Below are 19,622 nucleotides of genomic sequence, written 5' to 3'. Positions count from 1 at the left end.
AAAATATTGTATAAAGTCCCGTTATAACTTGTAACGCTATTGATTGAGAGCTATTGAAATAAAGCGAATAATAGCGATTGTTATTTCAAGTTTGAATAAAAATATTGAATTTTGATAATTCAATTTCTTTTGAACGTGATAGTTTTTTTTTAACTTTCAAGGCAAGGTTATCATGTTTGGACGAGCATTTCAAAATAGTTTCGACGACCGTAGTCGACAGTGCTGTTGTTTTGCGTCGCATAACGAAAGGATCGATCGCGAGGGAGCTAGGCTGTCCTGCACAGCTGATATTTGCCATTTTTGCTATTGTCGCGTATTCTACCCGGTAAATCGACCGAGGTTCCTTCGACACAGCACCGGCAGCACAATTCGCAAACGCGTGTCAGATGCTTTCTCCCGCAGTATTTCCCACTGTGCGAGGAACGATCGATCGCCCCCATTGCGTGCTTGGTACACGTATCCCGACCGTAATTGCCGTATCTCCGTCGGCTGCTGCGGATTTCCTGCGAAATTTATTACATTTCTTTACGTCGGACGGAACGAACGGTGCGCGCTGATCGTCCGAGGTTTGAAAATTTTTGTTTATCGTAAAGGTAATTCGCACTTCCACGCGAGAAATTCTAAATGGTCACTCTTAACGATGTTATTAACTTCATTATGAGAGCTTCTCACGGAAGCTTTCCATTTTCCAAAATTACTTGAAACGTTGAGTATGATCTCGGAACTTGCAGAACGTATATTGAAGAGATATAAATAAGATATACACAAAATTCTTGGAAATTATGCCAAGTATTTTCGACGTTCGAATACTATTCGATACGTGAATCATCACTGCTATCAACTTATTCTATACGTACTTTACGTTATAATCCTATACATTACAGTTGATGGTTGAATTTATAAACCGCGCATGGCGGGTCAATAACCGGCTATTATCGAAACACTTATCCTAAACTTGACGCAACGGTAATTTCTTTCTACCATCTGGTATTTTCAGTTCTCTATCAACCTCACGGATAATGAGTGTGTAACGACGCGACGTACCAAATCGATGCTAACAACGCGCATCTTTGTTTTTTTCACTACACCGGTTCGATCACTCATTTGCGTGTTAATTCAGCCTCATTTATAGTTAGCATGTATGGAAATACACGGAACGTAATTGCCGTCGATTACGCGGAAAATAGAGAGACCGAAACGTAGAATATTCTGTGAATTTACAAGTGTTTCGTTATTGCGTGACCGCGCGCCTATCGTGCTCATCGCCGAGTCTGTAACGTAATTAGTTTCAACTAGTATTCGAGAAAAGAAAGCGGTGATCGAATCGTCAATAGACGTTCTAATACTTCCCGCGATTGACCAAAGCAAATTAATCTTAAATTTTCCATGTCAATCGTCGGAACGCCATGGCAGTCCAGACATTAGGCGCATTAATTTTTATTTTTCAAGCAATTTATTTTAATTTTCTCTTATTCACGCTCTACGACTAATTCGAATCTATGACTGCCTTTCCACGGAATGATTTTAGAAAAATGATATTTCGAGGATTATGAAATCGGAGTAATTTCACGGACTTCTGGAATACAAATTTAAATTGAAATACACTGAGATTATATCGATTTCAATTTCTGGAATAATTAATTCGTTAATCGTTAGTCGATCGGCATCGTTGAAACGTATCTTAACGAGAGATATACCTTGTGTTTTACAGAAGGAGCGCTTTGGTTGCCGTTGCCGTCGGAAGAGGAGGATTCTCCGGGCACCTGGGGTCGACACTCGACGTCTCGGATGGGAACGAGGGCGAGAAGAAGCGAACGAGGAGGCGGCGGCCCGCGAAGGGTATCGGACAAGTTGCGTCTGGTCGCGTAAAAGGGGCAGGAAGATGGAGGGGCTGAGGCACCATTATTCGTCGTGATCTTGTCGGACGAGATCGAGAGAGCGTTTTCCTTCTCGGGCTTTTTTCCGACCCTTCCGCGAATGTTTTTTGGGGTTTCCCAGTCTCTCTCTTTCTCTTTTCCTTCCCTCTCGTTTGTGTATGTATAAGTATAAAGTAACTCGATCCGAATAAGTACCGCACATATCGCAATGCAAAATATCGTAAAACGCCGTCATAAAATGAAACATTTGAGAGACTTATCCTTGCATGTAATTGGAACGAATTGATCAAAATTACTATTGTCACGGGAAACATACGAATCGACAATCTTATTTAACTTATCTGCGATGCGATTGACGCAAAGTTCTTTACTCATAATTTTCTATTGATTAACAAACGTAAGGTTTTACCAGAGTCTCAGTATTTTCTTAACGTCAAATTAAATTATCGATCCAATTGTAATTGCGGATGCACTCGTTTCCTTATTGAAAAGTCACAATCAATGATTATATAAGTCTGATATATAAGTCCATTAATCATGATTGCAAATTACTTAATTGTTAATACGCGATTGTTCGGTAAATCTACCGGTCGTTAATCCGGCTGCACTCGAATTTCGTCGGAGGGACGGGCGACGCGACGTGACCGTCAACGACGGCGATGAAAACGGAGGTGACGACGGTAGCGCGATTCCCGCCGTGGGAACGATAACGAGGTCCGCGCGGCGGCAACGGGGAACGATATTAATAACGGTGATGACGAGTCGCAGGTGGAATACGGAGCGCGCGGGTCAATGAGGAAATTCTCGGGCGCACGAGGTGCGCCTACCTTCCGAGCGCCAGCGGGGTAACGAGGTGGGGCGAGTGATAGGGCGGGAGAGAAAGAGAGAGCGCGTGGGGATAACCGAGAGTGGGACGGAGCGGGACGAAGCATACCGGAGCGGAAACAAACGACGCGCGACGGGCAACAAAACACTGTGGCGCGAGGCACGCGGGTCGCGGGTCGGAGAAACATGCGGATCTTTGTGCGAACAGCTGAACCGGAAGTCGGAGCACTGCGCTTCAGTCTAATCGCTCGACGCCGTCGCCGCCGATAGGGTCAGTCGGTTAAAACGGCTGCTCGAGGCTCGAGGGCGACGGCGGCGGCGTGTCTCTCGCGCGTAAACAATGTTCAGGCCGACCGAAACGGAAAGATCGGAAATACGCGATACAACGTAAAACCGACTATCAGTTTGGAGCTTAAATATGTTGTTGAATTTATATTATAATCTTCACAGCGATTTAATTTCGATAGGGTCACAATCCAGCGACATTTGTTCGAGAAAACGTGGGACATTTGCAATTACAGACATTTGTTTGAATATTTTTTAAGTCAGATTGCTGAAATTAATGTAAATGGTTGAATCTAGACTAAAAACCTGTCACGTTTCGCGTTAGAGAGCGAGGATATCATTTCTCGAGACGCGTATACATCGGCATGTACTTTGGTATTAATAACGCGCGCGGAATCGTATACGTTTTCAATTCGCGGCGGAACACGTGTCGCGCGTGTGTCTTCTACGTCTACACGTACGACGACGCGTATACGCGCACCGACTGTTGGTCGGTGCAACGCTCTTCGATTAAACAACGCGTGTCGCGGTTACTTGGTCCGTTTCACCCGTAAAACGAAGCCGACGATAAACGGTGGCGCGATTCGAAATACTCGGGATTGCGTAACCGAGGTGTACTAACCTAGGAAACCTTTCGTAATTAGAGTTGTCTGGCATCTGTGGCCGGCATCCAAATTTACCTTCTCAACTCGCAAACTTATTTAGGTAAAAATAAACGTGACATAATAACATAAACAACGAGCGATATAAATGCACATCACGCACGAATAAGTAAATAACCTTGTAAGTGAGTGTATCTTCAAATGCTCGAGCCAGATGTCCTGAAATATCTCTGCGGACAGGCGAATAAACGGGAAGAGATATCTCCGCATTTCGAATCGGAATCGCGCTCGCGCGACTCGCGATAGTTCCTCCCCTGATGCGTAAGCCGCACATTTCCGCGAGCGCGGGCGCGGGCGCGTGCGCGTAAAGTCGCGTGCGTTCTTCCCGCGCGTCGTGCAGCGACGTTGATCTCTCGTCGTCTACGTTCTCCTACGGTCTACGCAGCGAAAACGATTAACTCGGAGTTTCCCATGAACCCGTCCTTCCCGCAGAGATCGCAGCGGAAGCGGCGACACGAAGAGAAGGCGGCGCAAGAAGAGGAGAAAGAGAGACGTGAGTTTCGGCGATTCTACGGGCAGGGTCTACGCGGGTGTGCGGGTGCCGCGTGACCGTGCACGTGGACGCGTGCGACAGTTGCAGTGGTGAGACAGTGCGCGGTGCAGTGCGACAGGGCAGAAAGGGGAAGAGGAAGAAGGAGAAGAAGAGGAAGACGGCGTAACGAGCACCCCTCGGTGTATAGGAAACGCACGTACGGCGTGCGTTCAAGGAAACGACAGGGGGGAAGAGGAGGAGGAGGAGGAAGTGCGACGGGAGGTGAAGACAAGAGATAGGTGGAAGCAAGACGACTTTTCTTCGCGAGCGAGCGCGCGCGCGCGCACGCTCGGTGACGCCAAGTATGCTGCGGGGTGACGTCGCGGCGTCGCGGATTTCACGGATCGATCGGTCGATCGAATTTTCTAAATAGGATACGCGCCGCCCCGCGTGTGTGTTGGTGTACCATATGTGTACGGGCGCGCGCGTGTGCGTCGTAACTGCTGCACGGAAGAAGAATCGTCGCCGTCGACGTCGTCCACGCCCGGCCGAGTCGGCCCGGTGCAGGTGAATCGAATCGCCGCGCCGCGCCGGTGGATCGACCGCCGCCCGCCGCGGGAAAACTTGAGATCCGGTTCGCTTTCCACGGCTGACGTCATTACCGGTGAGTCATTCTTTCCTTCTTTCTTCTTTCTTCTTTCTTCTGTCCTCCGTTTTTCTTCTCTCTTTCTTTTCCTCGCCGGCTTGTGCGTCGGTAGCTGGCCGAGCTGGCGTGACCGAAACGTGGCTGATCCATAACAGTTCAAAAACAGGTCGGCGAGTTTTACGTTCTTTCATCAAATCGAGCTAAACATGGGCGACCGAAGGAAAATACCCAAGTTCCACGGTCGCGGAAAGAAGGAGATAGGACTGGGAGCGTGGATCACGTTTGTAATCCTTGACAAAATCCTTTCGCCGAAGTTCCATTTCTTATTCTCGCATTGTTATGCAAGATCGATGGGCATAAACTTCCCCGCTTTCAGGTTCAGGTTTGGTTGAACTTTGGAATTTCGGTGATTTCGGAGTTTAAGTTGAATCCCCGCCTAAAGTACCAGTCGCGAAAAGTAACGTCGCGGATTTGGGACGTGCCGTAGACGGAGAAAAGTTATTCGTAAGACGATAAAAATTCGTCTTATCGCGCAACACCGTACAGCACGCCGCGCGCCGTTGTCGCTGTGAGTCACACACACGTGAGAGGAAAATTATTTTCAATTCGCGGCTACCGACCCGTGGCACGAACTTGCTTTTTAATTGAGCCTCGATAAGAAATGAAGACGCAACGTAACGCTACTGATCCTTCGCGTCCTCGTCTTCGGATCCCGCTAAAAAACGCATAAAACACAAACGTGGGACGCGAAATTAACCGTTGATCGTTACCCCCGCGTTTCTCGAGGACCATCGGCCTGTCGTGGCATTAATTACCGCAACGCCGTCGGCGGCCGGGGGCGTAGCGTGCGCGGGATACACGCGTGACGTGTACGCGTCAGCGAGAAAGTTCGCAATTACCGTAATTTAGCCGCAGCTTGCGGGCGCGCTCGCGCGCGTTCTAGCGTATGAAAATGCCGAAGGACGAACGTATTCGCGAGCTTGGGAAAGACGCGCCGTTAATAACGTCATCATTCTTTTCCTAGCGGCATTTCGTACTTGCTCTAATGATATTTGCCGGTATATGTCTTGCTTATTAAAGTACGCGGCCTCGAATGGCCGCGGGTGTCAGGTGTCAGGTTAATGGGACGCCATATTTTCCGATTATCCGGAAAGTCGTGCTAATCCACCGCTATAATTATCGCGAGCGATATTTCTCAATGATTCGAGGCACCGACGAGCGTCGCTGACGTGAGAGTACGGGACATCGCCACTGAATTACGGGGATAAAAGCTGTCGCGCTTTATGTCGTGAAACCCTATCTAATTGTCTACGAGGTTTCCCCTCAAAGATTCAAGACGGACGTTTTCACGGGGACATTTTTCGCGAGCATATGGCCCGCTAATTTTTAAGTTCTGGCTGCGCGTGCACGTTGATTCGGACGTGTGTGTTTGATCCTCTCCAGGTAACGGCCTGTCGGTTGGCCCGAGTGTGCGTGAGCGTTGCGTTCCCGCTGCACGTTGATGTGCGTGAACTCCGCGCTGCTGGCTACTCCGTCAGGCGAGTCCGTCGTTCTTCTTTTCCAAGCGTGAGGAAAGATGGCCGCCCGTGCGAGCTGTTCGCGCGTCTCTTTCTCTCTCTTTCTTTGTGCAGTTAGACGAGACGCAGACGCTGACTGGCAAGACGGTTTTAGAGAAAGTCGGAGCGAGGGAAGGGTGCACCGGGGTGTATAATGAAGGGCACATGTCCGCCGCCGGCTGGTAATTTTTAGAATAGTAAAATGCGTTATAAACGCTCGTCGACGATTTTTAGAGGCTCGGGTAGCGAGTCGCGTTAACTGAAGGTCTTCACTGGAGAACGATGATTATAGATTTTATACAGTCGGAGAGGCTAACAATAAGAAATGAATGCCGCGTGATACGTTCGCGTTTCATATCTTAATTAAATCGAAAGATTAATGCATTCTGAATAACGTTAACGACAGTTTAATTAAATTTATCGTCTCTAATCACAGAATAAACTTTCGGATATTTTAGATTTTAGATAATAATTTTACGGAACAATTTTACGAGATCAATCATCAAGTTGATTCAAACGATCAGACTGCACCGAGTTCCAATTTTAGATTTGAACTCGACGTTCTTCTCGTTTAACGAGAAAGAAGTTTTGCCGTAATATTGAGCGATCGATTACGATGCGCGGTGGCGAAGTTGAGTCGCTTTCGCATGGGATACGGTTTTGCCGCGGCCACGGAACTCCTTTCCCTCCAAAGTTCCGTAGCTTTCTCTCCAACGAGGTTTTCTACACCGGATATAGATCTGGCGTTCGGCGTCGATACGCGCGCCGGCGTCGCCCTTAATTAATTTATTTTTTCTCTATTTCCGCGCGTTTGTCACGGCCGCGGGAATGTCCTCAACCGCGTATCTCTACCCCGCTTTTATAGGTAGATGTATTATATAGGACTCCGATATCGATCCCCGCGTTCCAGTACAAAACGGCCGGAGCGACGCGACGCGACGCGACGCGACGACCGGAGAGACCGAGACGCGAAGAGAGTGGGAAGCGACGAGCTAGAAAGGGACGATACCGGAGGGGAAAGCATGGCAACAGACGAAGGGATTGGGGCACGGAGGGAGAGAGGGGTGCGCAGATAAAGAGAAAGCGAAAAGGGAATATATGGAACGAAGGCGGAAAAGATCCTCTTGTCGACGCATTCGTCACACTAAAATTCTCTATTCTTTCGAGACGCGAATTACGTTCTGCCCGAACAATTGTCCACGGGATGGACCGCGAACGGATGGAGCGTAAAATAAAAAAAAAAGCTTACACGAGCCGCTGCCATACCGTTGAGTTTTAATTTCGGACGTGCTGGGTTCAAAGGCAGACTCCATAATTTCGCCGATCGATATATAATACGCGTCCTGCCGCTCGTGACACGGTCAAGTCAGAAATATGAGAGGCGTGACGCGCGCGTTGATTCAAAGACAAAGAGTCGCGGGTGCGAGTCGGCTAATGACGCGCGACAGAAATACGCGTGTCGTCGACTTGATTCCGAGTCGGAGAGTTTGCCTTCGCCGAAGCAGTTCCGCTTTAATAGCCGGCCGTCCTGCGCGCTGCTAGCTGCTACGCTACCGTCCGAATGTCATTTTTAGTTTAGCGCGTGAAGCAGGTGCACGGAGGGCGGGTACCGCCCGGTTCGCAAGATCCCTCAAGTGTTCTGATAGCCGGTGACGTAACGCACCCCGCATCTCGCTCTCGGAAAGAGAGAGAGGGGGAGAGGGACAGAGATTACTTGTCACGGGCATCCGACTCGTTTCCTGTTAATGAGGTCTCGAATTCGGAGACGGTTATTTTTCCTCGAACTTTAATTACGCGACTCTCCTTTCCCTCGATTATTACTATTCTTATTAATTATTTCGCATACGCAATTAACATTCAGAAATAATTTCCTTTCTGAGGCTCCATTTTCGGAATTTTGATAGAATCTTTCTCAAAGAATCCTAGTATCCTAAAGAATATTCTAAGAATAAAATGTGAGAAATAGGGTGAAGATACAACTACACGTTTTCGTTATGCGGAAATTGACAATATCTTTTTCATTTCGATCGTAATACTTTTCGATAGAACTCGGTGAATTTAATGAATTATAAATAAAATTTTTGGCGTGTGAAATTGCACACCGAACGCGCGTTGTAAATTTAGCTCGATGATGAAGCGATTAAATACATTTTCAACCGATTGAGCACATTTCCCGTAATTTCACCTGTGCAGCGATGGGTTTAGCTTTGTTCCCTATGTTGTTCGATTCGTATGCTCGCGTTTACATCGATTGCTCGCTCCCGTCCATGCGAAACTTGTGTCACTCGTGAATTTGATTTGCTCTCGATTCGTTCTCGCGAGCGATTCTCCCGCTGGTCGCTCGCACATCGATTACTATTAATGCCGTTATAATACGGCGTGGCGGCGAACGCCGCGGCCGACGTCTATTGCACATCGCGCGTCGCGGACTTTTCCTTTCTTTGCGGAATTGCGGCGGGCTCGCGTGACGACGGCTTGCTGTCTGGTGTAAAACGAGTAGACGGCTCATCACCAACGGTCTATAATGTTGCGCCAAAGTCCACGACTCTATACCGCTTTCTATAGAACGGGGCCGTCCGGTGCTATTCTTCCCTCGTACTCTCATTAATCTTAATTGCATGTCGATTAAACCTGTTTTGGATTTGAAAAGGTCGTTGTCGTAAAATTAAAGACGGAAGACTTCTATTTTAATTAAAAGAATGCATTAGAAATTTTATTTTGCTCAATATTATTTTAATAAATCAATAATAATTGAAATGATGGCATATGTAAGGCACGGTATATTTTTTGTTCTTATAAATTGCCCGATAATATCTTATTTAATATTTTGAGTGACTAATATGAAATTAATAGATATTGTCGTTGATATTGAATTAATTTTCAATTCTTCGTATATCTTAATGGATAAATTCCTATTTAATCGCACTTTTTAATATCTTACATCTTGAAAACAAACTGAATATTTAGATTGGACCTTGTTTCGTTAATAGCACAAACGATAAAGCGCCAGTTTATCTTTGTGTGTGAGTAACTGATACAAAATACACTTATATGCAAGCGAAACTGTAGTTTTGCACATTTTAAAGTTCTTTCAAATACGTCAACTATATCTTTAGCTTACTACTTTTTTTTTTAATTCTCTGTAAACTGAACCATTATATTACCATAAATATTACGATATTTTTCTTTTGTCGTTTTGCGCATTTTAAAAAAATTTTATTTGAAATTACCAAGATACATGGCACTTTTCTTTTAACTTCGGTTATCTACATTTGATAAAATGAGTTTTCAATTCTAGATTCTAGAACATTGGACATGTTCCATATTTATTTTTCAAGCAATACAACACTAAATCTAATAAAAAAATTATGTCAAATACGTATATAAACATTACGGCTGCAGCTAATATATAGATCTTTCTTCTTTGAACAGTTTAAAATATTTAGCTCTCTCTAGATTTGTCTCTTGCACATCTGTAAATTTGTGCTACATACCTATTTCTGTTTATATTAAATATTCATAAAAACATTATCTCAAATATTTAAAATTTGCAAACTTAGTCGACGACAGAGAAACTCATTCAGCGGTACGCGTCCTGCTAGAATTTGAGTAGCACTGTCTTACGTTATAGAATATTTCTCGATATACTTTGACAGAGACATGCAGCCGCGTATAAATTTATGCATTGCGCGGAACCTGTACACATTCGTGTTTTATTCTGCCGTATCCGTATGCAGCACTTATTCGTCCACCATCTCCCCATCCGACATGAATATATGTATTACCGTGTGCCTCTAAGTTCATTTATGCCAGCCATGTGAGAAGTAAAGAATTTCTATAAATGTGCAACTCATGCTAGCATATACGTTATACAAGGGGGATCTCGGTATCCGTGCAAAAGTCGATCTTTTTGAGAGTTCTAAGCACTCGAGAGAATCACCGAAGTTATTAGTTAAATTTAGCCTAATTTCGTCAAACTTTTAATTACACAGTGATATAATTTACAATGATTACAATTTTACATTTTGTTTCGAAATAAAAATGTATGTTTTATAATCTTTCAGTAATGTAAACTTCGCATCGATTGTCTTCCCCTAAATTATTCTTAATTCTTTACTCTTCTTTGTAAAAAGAGTTAATAAATGCGTATTTTGTGCCGTTACAAAGACTCGAAGTGAATCGGCAAGAAATTCGATCTACTTCCCGTTTTCAATGTAACTGTAATTGCATACTGCGCGATGCGCGTTTCTTGCGTTCGTGTTGCTTTTAATTTCTACCTGCGATTGATATACCTCGCCATTGCGAAAGGAAAGGCACGATAAACAGACCGCGTACGTTTCCGCAGTGTCACGACTGGCCGCTATTGATGCATTCAATCTATTCAACGCTAAGTGGACATATGAAAAACTACGATGATAATTGAGCGATATCGGTGACGTGTGTATCGCCATAATTGATCCGCTATTAATGGTCACAGTCGTCATAATGGTCTCCACTGATAGGCCTTTAACGTTAAAAGGCAACTCCGTTGCGATTAAGCTGATTTGAATATCGTCTTTGAAATATGCAACACCTGCGAGAAATTTCTGCGAAATGTCGACATATCAGAAAAATATTACTTTGTATGATATTTATCGACCTTGTAAATTGTTTTTATTTTGCGCAATTTCCATTTTATAAATTTTTACGTGATTTGTTTAAACATTTTTATTTCACTCTCAAATTTCCCAAATATTTCCCCTTACGTCACGTTTCGATTGTCGAAGAATCTTGCAGTTTAAGATGGGAGTATCATTCTACAGGGTGATCTATACATCTGTTTCAGTTCACAATGCGCTAGGGGTGATGGAGACAGTGGGCAAGCAAGTTCAGGTAGTGAGTGGACTGGGGGTGGGGGGTCCGGTGGGCCCTGTGGGCCCAGTGGGGGGAGATCTGCATCACCATCATCATCCACATCCGCACGCCCATCCTCCGCACCCGCACTCCCACCCCCATGGTCACCCCCATGGATCCCACGGCCACTCGCTCGCGACGTCGAACCCCGGCAGAGGTCAGCCTCAACCACCAACCTCGCATAACCAGCACGTATCTGCGAGGTCCACTCCCGTACAGCTGCATAGGTAAGTCTCACTTTTCTTCTCTTATGTACATAAACCGGAGTCGTCGGAGCCGTCGGAGCCGTCGGTGTCGTTGATCTCGACGGCTTTCAACCTGTGTGTAGGTAAAATATTTCACTAATGCGGCAGACATAGTAAAAGATTATCTGACAGATATTTTCAAAGCCATTAAAGAAGTAGACCGAAAGATCTTGCGTGTTTCTATTCTTTCGGTAACATGTGGTTATTAAAGAGTTCTCTATTTATGTTGTTCTCTTCTCTCTTCTGTTTTCATAAATTTTTTTAAAAGGGGATTTCTTAGAAATATATCAAGAACGTTGTAGAACTGTGTCATTTCTGTCCAAGTTCTGAAAGCGGAGTGCTAACTCTCGTTCAGACACGGATCTCGAATCTCGAATCTCGAATCTCGACGCGTTATACGCGGCGAACAGAAAACACGAATTGAAAGCCGATACGACCGGGCAGCGCGGTACGTGTATTTTAAGAAGGAAAGTCCACGTGCAATCACAAAGTCCGACATTACGAGCGATGGCTAGGAACGTGCGTGTAGAATGAAGGAGGAGGAAAGTGGAGGAAGGGCGCGTGATGGAGGAGTCTGTACCAGGCAGGCAGGTATAGCAGTTAGGTAGCAGTCAGGTATATCCGTGCGAGATGGTCCGTCTGGGTAGGGTTCTGGTCTTTGAGAACACAGAATTCAAAAGTGCACGCTTTTCAAAGGGCCAACTTGGAACCAAGACAGACCCGAGCATGCGGCTATTATACCTGCTGTGAAAACTAGCCTCGTATTTCCGCGCGGAATGTCCGATCGTGCGGGGTTTTATGTTATAGGGTCGACGAGATTTTTAGATTTATCGTGAGGTCATTTGCATCCTTATGCAGAATGCATCCGCGTTTTCTCGAGCAACGTTGCCCCGTCGTAGAGACGCGATGTGAGACTAAAGACGTTCCACCTTCTTCTCTCTGGTTGCGGAAGTATATAAACTCTAATATTAAGATAAGTAGCGACAGACATAAAAGTCACACGTTACGTAGTTGTCGCGCTAGTTATCTCGAAACCAGACATTATCGCGGTTTCAATTGCGCCTTTCGTACTCTGAAATATTATCAGCTTTATTATTATCTAGATTATCTAGAAAAATCAACGATTATACAAACACTTGAGATGCGCCGGAAAATATCTAAAGATTAATTCACGAAAAATATTCTTTATTCGAAGGAACATTATTTTAGAACCAAAGATAATATTCGCGTGTGTGTATTAATTATGATCGTAAATCAAGGATTGAAATAAAAATCTTCGTGAAATAAAAATAGATTTGTTGAGCTAAACTTGGACATGGTATGATTTGTGACGCTTTGTGTCGCACCTTACATTAAACAAACCCTGACATTAAATCACAAAATTATATGTATAATGATAAAAACGCACATTTTGACAAATACATTTTATTTTAAATAAAATCGATCGATTGCGCCAATTATCCCAAAATGGATCTTAATAATCTCGATTGCGTGTCTTATGCAGAACATTAATATGTGAAAGATTTCAAAAGATTTTTGTAAATGCAACTATGTGAAGCAATAACGATTGCTTTAATGTTTCGGAATTGGCTAATTTTAGAACGATGTGGAATTACTCGATTGCGTGCTTAATTTTAAATTACCCTATTTTCTACGGGAAATGCTTTCAGAATTGAGACATTTTATTTGATTGTAAAAAACGAACGAACACATTAAAATCATGAATCTTGTCGGAAAATTTGTTTTTGAGTTCAGAAATTTATTTTGCGGGACTATTGGACTCGTAATATTACTCCGTGATCAGGAAATATTTTAGCGATATATAAGGTTCTATTTATATAAGCTTGAGCTTTAACTTAAGCTGCTTATTATATAAGCTTACAATTTAGTCGAAGCTTCTATTTCGAGGGTCTCTATAAATTTATTATTATCAACGAGTTACAATTGAAATAAAAATCGGAAAATGCCTCTTAGCGATCGAATTGACGTGAAATATCATATATATTTTTATCTATCCAACACCAAGATTTTTTTAATGAAGCTGACAATTCTTTAAAATCCTGTGAAAACGACACTTTTTAACAATGCAACGCCTAGGACACTGGATGATATCAGAAATGCGCGATACTTTTGTCCTCGTTGCTCGTTACGCCTGTGGGATGTTTATGAATAAAGATATGAGATCATTATGACCTTTCTACACAGTGTCTTGCACTGTACAAAGACGCACGATGGCAAACGGATGCTTTGAGAACAAGAGAACGTTGCGACGTGATGCGACTATAATCTTTTTTTTTCCTCCGGGTACATAGCACACGCTTCTACGTATACGTTTACGTGTCCCGATATCACTGTGTATATTGGCGTTTGTAGTTGACGCGGTGATGCTAGATCACGTCTCTGCATAAAAAAAAAAGAAACGTTGATTGGGGGACAGCAGACGTTCGCTCACATCAGTCTGTTCGATGGTAAATGACGCATTTACATTTCGTGAAAATAAGTTCTTACGGTGCGGCGGCTGCGGAAGCAGTCTTTCGCACGGAATAATCAATATGTATTGTTTCGTCAATGTGCTTAAAAGCGACAGTGTTTATTCGATGACTCACCCAACCGTAGAGTGATAGCATGCGCGCATGACGCTCTAGATATATTATTTATATATTTAAAAATATAAATCATAAATATTTACCTAAACAAATACATGTTTTTAGAAATTAATCTTGTCGGCTCAGTTATATTCAAAACGCGCGATTGTTTGTTAGAGAACGTAACGTTTACTTTCAGTCGATAGAATTGTGACTGAATTTCATCAGCGTGCACTTTTTGCTTACGCTTATCGACATATTTACCAAGGCAGCACTATATTCGTGTGTATTTTATCGTGTTTATAACTGCAGACAGGCCACTGGGAAAGGTGAGATATTTTTGCTTGAGACAACGCAATCTGCGCGGAAGTTCTAGCTGTGGTTATATAAGTGTCGCGCGGCTTAGAATATACTTTATGTACGAACCGCGAGCCTCTTGGCTCCATTTGCATCGTATTTTAAGCCTATTACATAGCGAAGAATGCACGATGTCGAGGAATTCACGAGTGTACAATACGAAATCGCGAGGTTCGAAGGGACGAAGGCTGCAAAATTAGATATAGAAACGGTTTATGTAGCAAGCAGCCACACATCCAGTTTCGTGAAGGACAGGTACTCTCGCTTTTATCGCAACGCGTGCGCAAATACAATATTATCGACTTTAACAAGACTGTTGAAACCGAGTTTGTAAGCCAAACCAGAAATTAAAGGGCTCGTATAACTTGCTTGCACTTGTTAATTAGAAATAATTGCCGCGGTAAAGCTTCTTATTTGTCGAAAAAATATTTATTGTGTAAAGGAGGGTAAACAGAGAATTTTCTGATCGCGCGTATTCTATTTTGCGACTCTTTAAACTTCTTTTTTCGTCCGAAATCAAGCTTATGATGTTTTAAGATAAAAAAAATTCATTTAATATCTCGTGTCTGAATCACTCATATCAATTAGGGATAATGATTAGATAAAAAATTCTGAGCAATACCTCTCGAGAAAATATTCGTTACGTAAAGATGCATTACATGATTAACGCATCTTTCTCAGTACACAGGATGTTCGGTCATCATTGTGTCGATTGTCGATAGATTTATCGATTGGGATTCAAATTTTCCTTAAAACAATTGTGTATTTTAAGTGGAACAACATTTGCATTGAATAATTTCGCAGATTCTTACTCTTGATAACACGCTTCTAATTTAAAAAGAAGAGATTATGTAGACATTTAGATAACTCACACACACACACACACATACATGAACACACACACGCAAAATGGTACAACGATATATTCCGTGTCAGTTGACAAATATCTTAACACCCAAATATCCTCACGGTACCTACGAGTTAAATTTATTTATCTAGTCTACGTACTCGAGGTGTCATTGTGAACTTGATGCAGCTGCCTCAAAAGTACAAAGTCTTCGAAACTACGCTCCATCACATCTGTTAGTCATCACGCAGATGTACGCGTACGCGTGCTCCGCCCACGTTTACCTGCCTACTCCTCCACAATCCACTCCTTTTAAAATCTACAACGTGTGTAAAAGAAGTACGAAGTTTCGAATCGAATTCATTTTTCTACAACATTTTTCTGAATCTCGGAAAATCGAAAAGAACGTTGCTGATCGCAGCGAACGTCTTACGATCTATCACATATTGCGCATACAAATGAGCGCGATTTAACGTTTACGAATATCCGATTTTGAAGGTTTGTTTTCATAATACTAATCAAATCCCTTAAGTCTCCTTCTCTGTGAAACACGAGTGATTTTCTTGACACGGTCGCTTCGCCGGTTTTTCTTTTACCGTCTCCGATTCGACTACATATTTGAGAGAGGCATGACTCACGGCGCGGGCGGCCTGCGAGATACGACCTCGAAATTCGCCAGACTCGAACAGAGAGGCGATCGTGATGTGCAATCAGCGGCGGATTAATAAAAGATTGATCCTCGAAACTGACCTTCCAACGTTTAGTAGGAAGATTTTAGTGGAAAGGTTTAGACGAATTAGTTATTCATTTTTATTCTGATTTTGTAAACAAGTAAATTGGTCTTTTGTGAGCATAGATATTTATTAAAGTCAACCACGTTCAATTGTAAACGTAGAGAAATCTGGAAGAAATTTCCCTATTTTTTGCGATACATTACGAAAGAAAAAACGGAGATGAAAATACTAAGGATCGCTCTTTTCTTTTACAATAGCGTAATTACATCTGGTCAACAGTCTCTAGACGGTGACTCAACATTTTCTTTCTCTTACGAAATGTGTGAGGACAGAATATCCCTTTTAACCGTTAACAACGCCTACCCTTGTAAATTTTCAAGATCAATTGCCTCTCCGTCTCCTTTTGTCTTCAGCGAAAGAGAGACAGCATTGGTTGGGTTCGAGTCTGAACAAGCGGACCACGCGCGCCACGTCACCACTGCTACCTGCCGCTTCTAAGTTCTAACCTCAAACGTTGCTCGTATACCAAGTTTGACTTCTAATCTTCCGTAAGGAACCGCGGACCCACGGTCGTAGCGCGTTATCGGTAGTATTGGAACGCCGTGCTATCTGTGCTTGTTGTGCTGGTATTCGTCGGTGCCTCGAGACACGAAGTGAGGGCGGAATGTGCGTGAAATGTGGGGAAGATATCCAACAAGCAGAATTCCTTTGGAAAACCACGCTCTCCATGGCTTATATGATCACCCTGATATCGTCTATGACGATCACCACCTTTGTTCGCACGATCAACTTGGACAACACGGTTACCTCGGAAACCTCAGTAACCTAGGTATCGCGGATTTCCCGAGCTACCCAGGTTATCAGACACATATCGGTCATTTCGGTTATCCATATCCACTCACGTAAGTCTACGCAGGTTATTCGCGTTAAACGCGCTTTAACTATTAAAAAAAATTTTTTTTCTTAACGAAATTGTGCTGGTCCGAAAACTTGGACAATCCTAGGATCTAACGACTCGTCTGCGTCCCCTATTACGTGACTGAGCCGCGAGACACGTGGCTTTTCTTTTTTTTTTATTTACCGTCGTCTTCGACGCTCGGTTTGCGGGGTAATGTATTTTCTAATAGCCGAGTTCTATCTCTACGTGTTCATAATATTTACAAGTCTATCTCGCAGCCGCGAAACTCTGTTCGATATGTTGCGTTTATCGACCATTCTCTCTCTTCTCTTCTCGCATTGTTTTACAATTGTCCGTCCCTTTCGGAACACGTTTTCTTTTTTTCGGTTCTCTTCCTCCCTTTTACTTCTCGCACAGATACTCTGTTCCATTCTTATGTTTGCCGTCTCCATCGAGACGGGACAACGCGCGCCCTTCTCTTCATGGTCGAACGTTTAACGGTCAAGTTTCGGACTTGTCGTGGGAGTGAGCTTGAGCTGGTTCCCGCCACGCGGGAAAACGATAAGGTTAGGTTCGTCAACACATGTACATACTTGGCTAACCCGACGGCAGACCGGGCAGGCCGGGCAAGCCGCGGGCCGCGGGCAAGGAGGAGGAAGCGAGAGGCGGCGAACGCGCCGCGCGCCGTTGTATATAGATTATGAATCAGACCGTCTGGCGAAGGAAAACAGCATGGACGACCGGGGAGGGGCACCGGAACGGGGACTACGGGGAGCCGGGAACGAGTCGAAGACGAGGATAAAGGATGCTGATAACGCGACGCGTCTCCTCGACACGCACACGTGTATGCAGTAGCATGCACGCGTTGAAGAGTGCCTCGCTCGCGATATTCGATACATTTGTGCGTTCGGCACGCGTACGCAGCGTAATCCAATTCTTACACATACCGGCTGGATCCTGCTCCTGTTCATATCAATAAAAAATCGTAAGTCCACGATAGTAAAATTATCGAGAAAAGGAGTTTGTTTTCTTGAGATAAGATATCGGGCGAGAGGCTGATGCTCTAAAATTGGCAGCCTTCGATCGGTTAAATTCTGATGAAATTTTTATCAGATTACAGGATGACGACATATAGCTAAAGTTAATTGGGCAATATCTATAAAATGTCTGTCTATAGGCTCGATATATAGGCGAAGAAACGATCAACTTCTTCTCTTTCTAATGGAAAACTGGATGGCTACTCTCTGTGTCGTTTTTTTTCCTCGCGAAATTCGCGTAACAGAATAGTTTCGAGCGCGAAATACAATAGAAGGCATTTGCGCAGTCTTTTTTTTATAACTGCGGTATTTCACGTTACGGAATAATGTTGATACTTAAAACTCGATCTATCTTGCGAATAGTTTCGCCCTTAAATTACACAGCGTACATTTATGACGTCCGCATACGCGCCGCTATACGACTCGATGTCTCGTAAATAAATGGTGAACGGTGTCCTGGGAAAAAGAAGAAGCGCATCGTACGTAAAATATGCACGCGCGAAATATGTATGTTTAAATGGGACACCGGCATACGAGTTGAAGACCAATTCTCCGCGTTCTTTTCTAGCGAGAGAGACAAAGCGAGACAAAACCGGCGAAGGATAGTTGGAAGCGTTTAAAAAATGCAATCGCGAAGATGTTTAAACTTTACAAAATGTTGTGTCTTGCGCGTTAACTCGAGAGTATTAATCACGAGTTTCACGAGGCGATAATGAATTAAGTTAGGAACGATGATAAATTTAAAAGAAGCTGATAAAGTTGCGCTCGTATGTACATACGTACGTTGCAAAATTTGCAGGAATTAGCGATAAGAATGTTTTCTTTAGCGAACTTGAAATCGACTTCTTTCCCTCGCGAGACAAAGTTAAGACAAAATTCAATTACAGAATTATTTTGTGGATCGAAGATTAAAAGTGAACCTTACTTTGACGGAAATATAAGTTGAAACTTAGTTATCAAAAGGAATTTAATATAGAACTTGGAAAAGTAATTATCAATTTCGTTAAATTTTTACCAAGGTAATATCGACTTTAACGAATCCAGGAATATAACGTGACGGCTGACAGTTTCACGATACACCTAGTTTGAAATATTTCGGAGATAACTGTTTAGGTATTGGCCTCGTGGTGTCGAGAAAGCAGGTGCTCCGTCGCCACGGAGCGGTGCAGTAATTAGATAATCGTCTCGTTTACGTTCCACGAAACGAGGCTCGCAAATTCGTGGGCGGTCGCGAAGCACGAAGAACGTCGAAGAAATATTTACTATTGTCGCTGTTGATTGCGATCGCGAATGATAAATATTTATATGTACCGGGAGGAAAGGAAGGCGCGCGGGGAGATATAGAGAATGCGTTAGCGAAGGCGGGAAAAGAAGGCAGGGTTGATGGAAGAGGCTCAAGGACGCGGCAGTCTTTCTCTTTTTTTTCCCTCCTTCTCTTTTTCTCTTCGTACCCGGCGCAAATTCCCGCATTGAGGAGTGGGAATTTCGTGAGACCCTTCATGAAAGGTTCTGTTTACGTGTTTTTCGGGGCAGTCCTCTTCGCGCGCAGCGTCCTAGAATGTGAGACGCGGGTCAAATCGATGCAGACACGACGAAATCTCGTCGGTGTCAGAGATTTCTATTCCCGGCGCATTTTTTTTAACAGGTCCATGTATTTCGTATATTTTCACTGCGAGAATATAGAGGGGCTAGAAATATCGCGG

The 19,622-nt window shown here is 43.7% G+C and overlaps 1 protein-coding gene and 1 long non-coding RNA gene across 17 annotated transcripts in view; one reads left to right on the top strand and one right to left on the bottom strand.

Annotated features, from left to right (window-relative positions):
* Smr (nuclear receptor corepressor smrter) overlaps window positions 1-19,622 on the top strand; it is a 77,627-nt gene that overhangs the window by 16,045 nt on the left and 41,960 nt on the right. For 9 of the 16 annotated variants that reach the window (XM_071705140.1, XM_071705139.1, XM_071705128.1 and 6 more), the window contains exons 2-3: window positions 4,082-4,785; window positions 11,149-11,443. In XM_071705140.1, coding sequence (XP_071561241.1) covers window positions 11,169-11,443 — 275 coding nt within the window. In that variant the 5' untranslated portion in view covers window positions 4,082-4,785; window positions 11,149-11,168. The other 7 variants (XM_071705131.1, XM_071705129.1, XM_071705133.1 and 4 more) reach the window with 4 other exon arrangements.
* On the bottom strand, window positions 9,616-15,774 carry LOC139771941 (uncharacterized). Its single transcript, XR_011718026.1, has 2 exons — window positions 15,412-15,774; window positions 9,616-11,534 (listed from the first exon to the last, which is right to left on the bottom strand). It is a non-coding gene; the product is annotated as an uncharacterized lncRNA (long non-coding RNA).

Source organism: Temnothorax nylanderi, unplaced genomic scaffold, assembly GCF_030848795.1.
Source record: "Temnothorax nylanderi isolate EJ_2023f unplaced genomic scaffold, tnyl_v1.0 TNYL_tig0045_pilon, whole genome shotgun sequence".
Classification (NCBI taxonomy): Eukaryota; Metazoa; Arthropoda; class Insecta; order Hymenoptera; family Formicidae; genus Temnothorax; species Temnothorax nylanderi.
The sequence above is the reverse complement of the archived record's forward strand: the minus strand, read 5'-3'. Positions and strand labels throughout refer to the sequence as shown.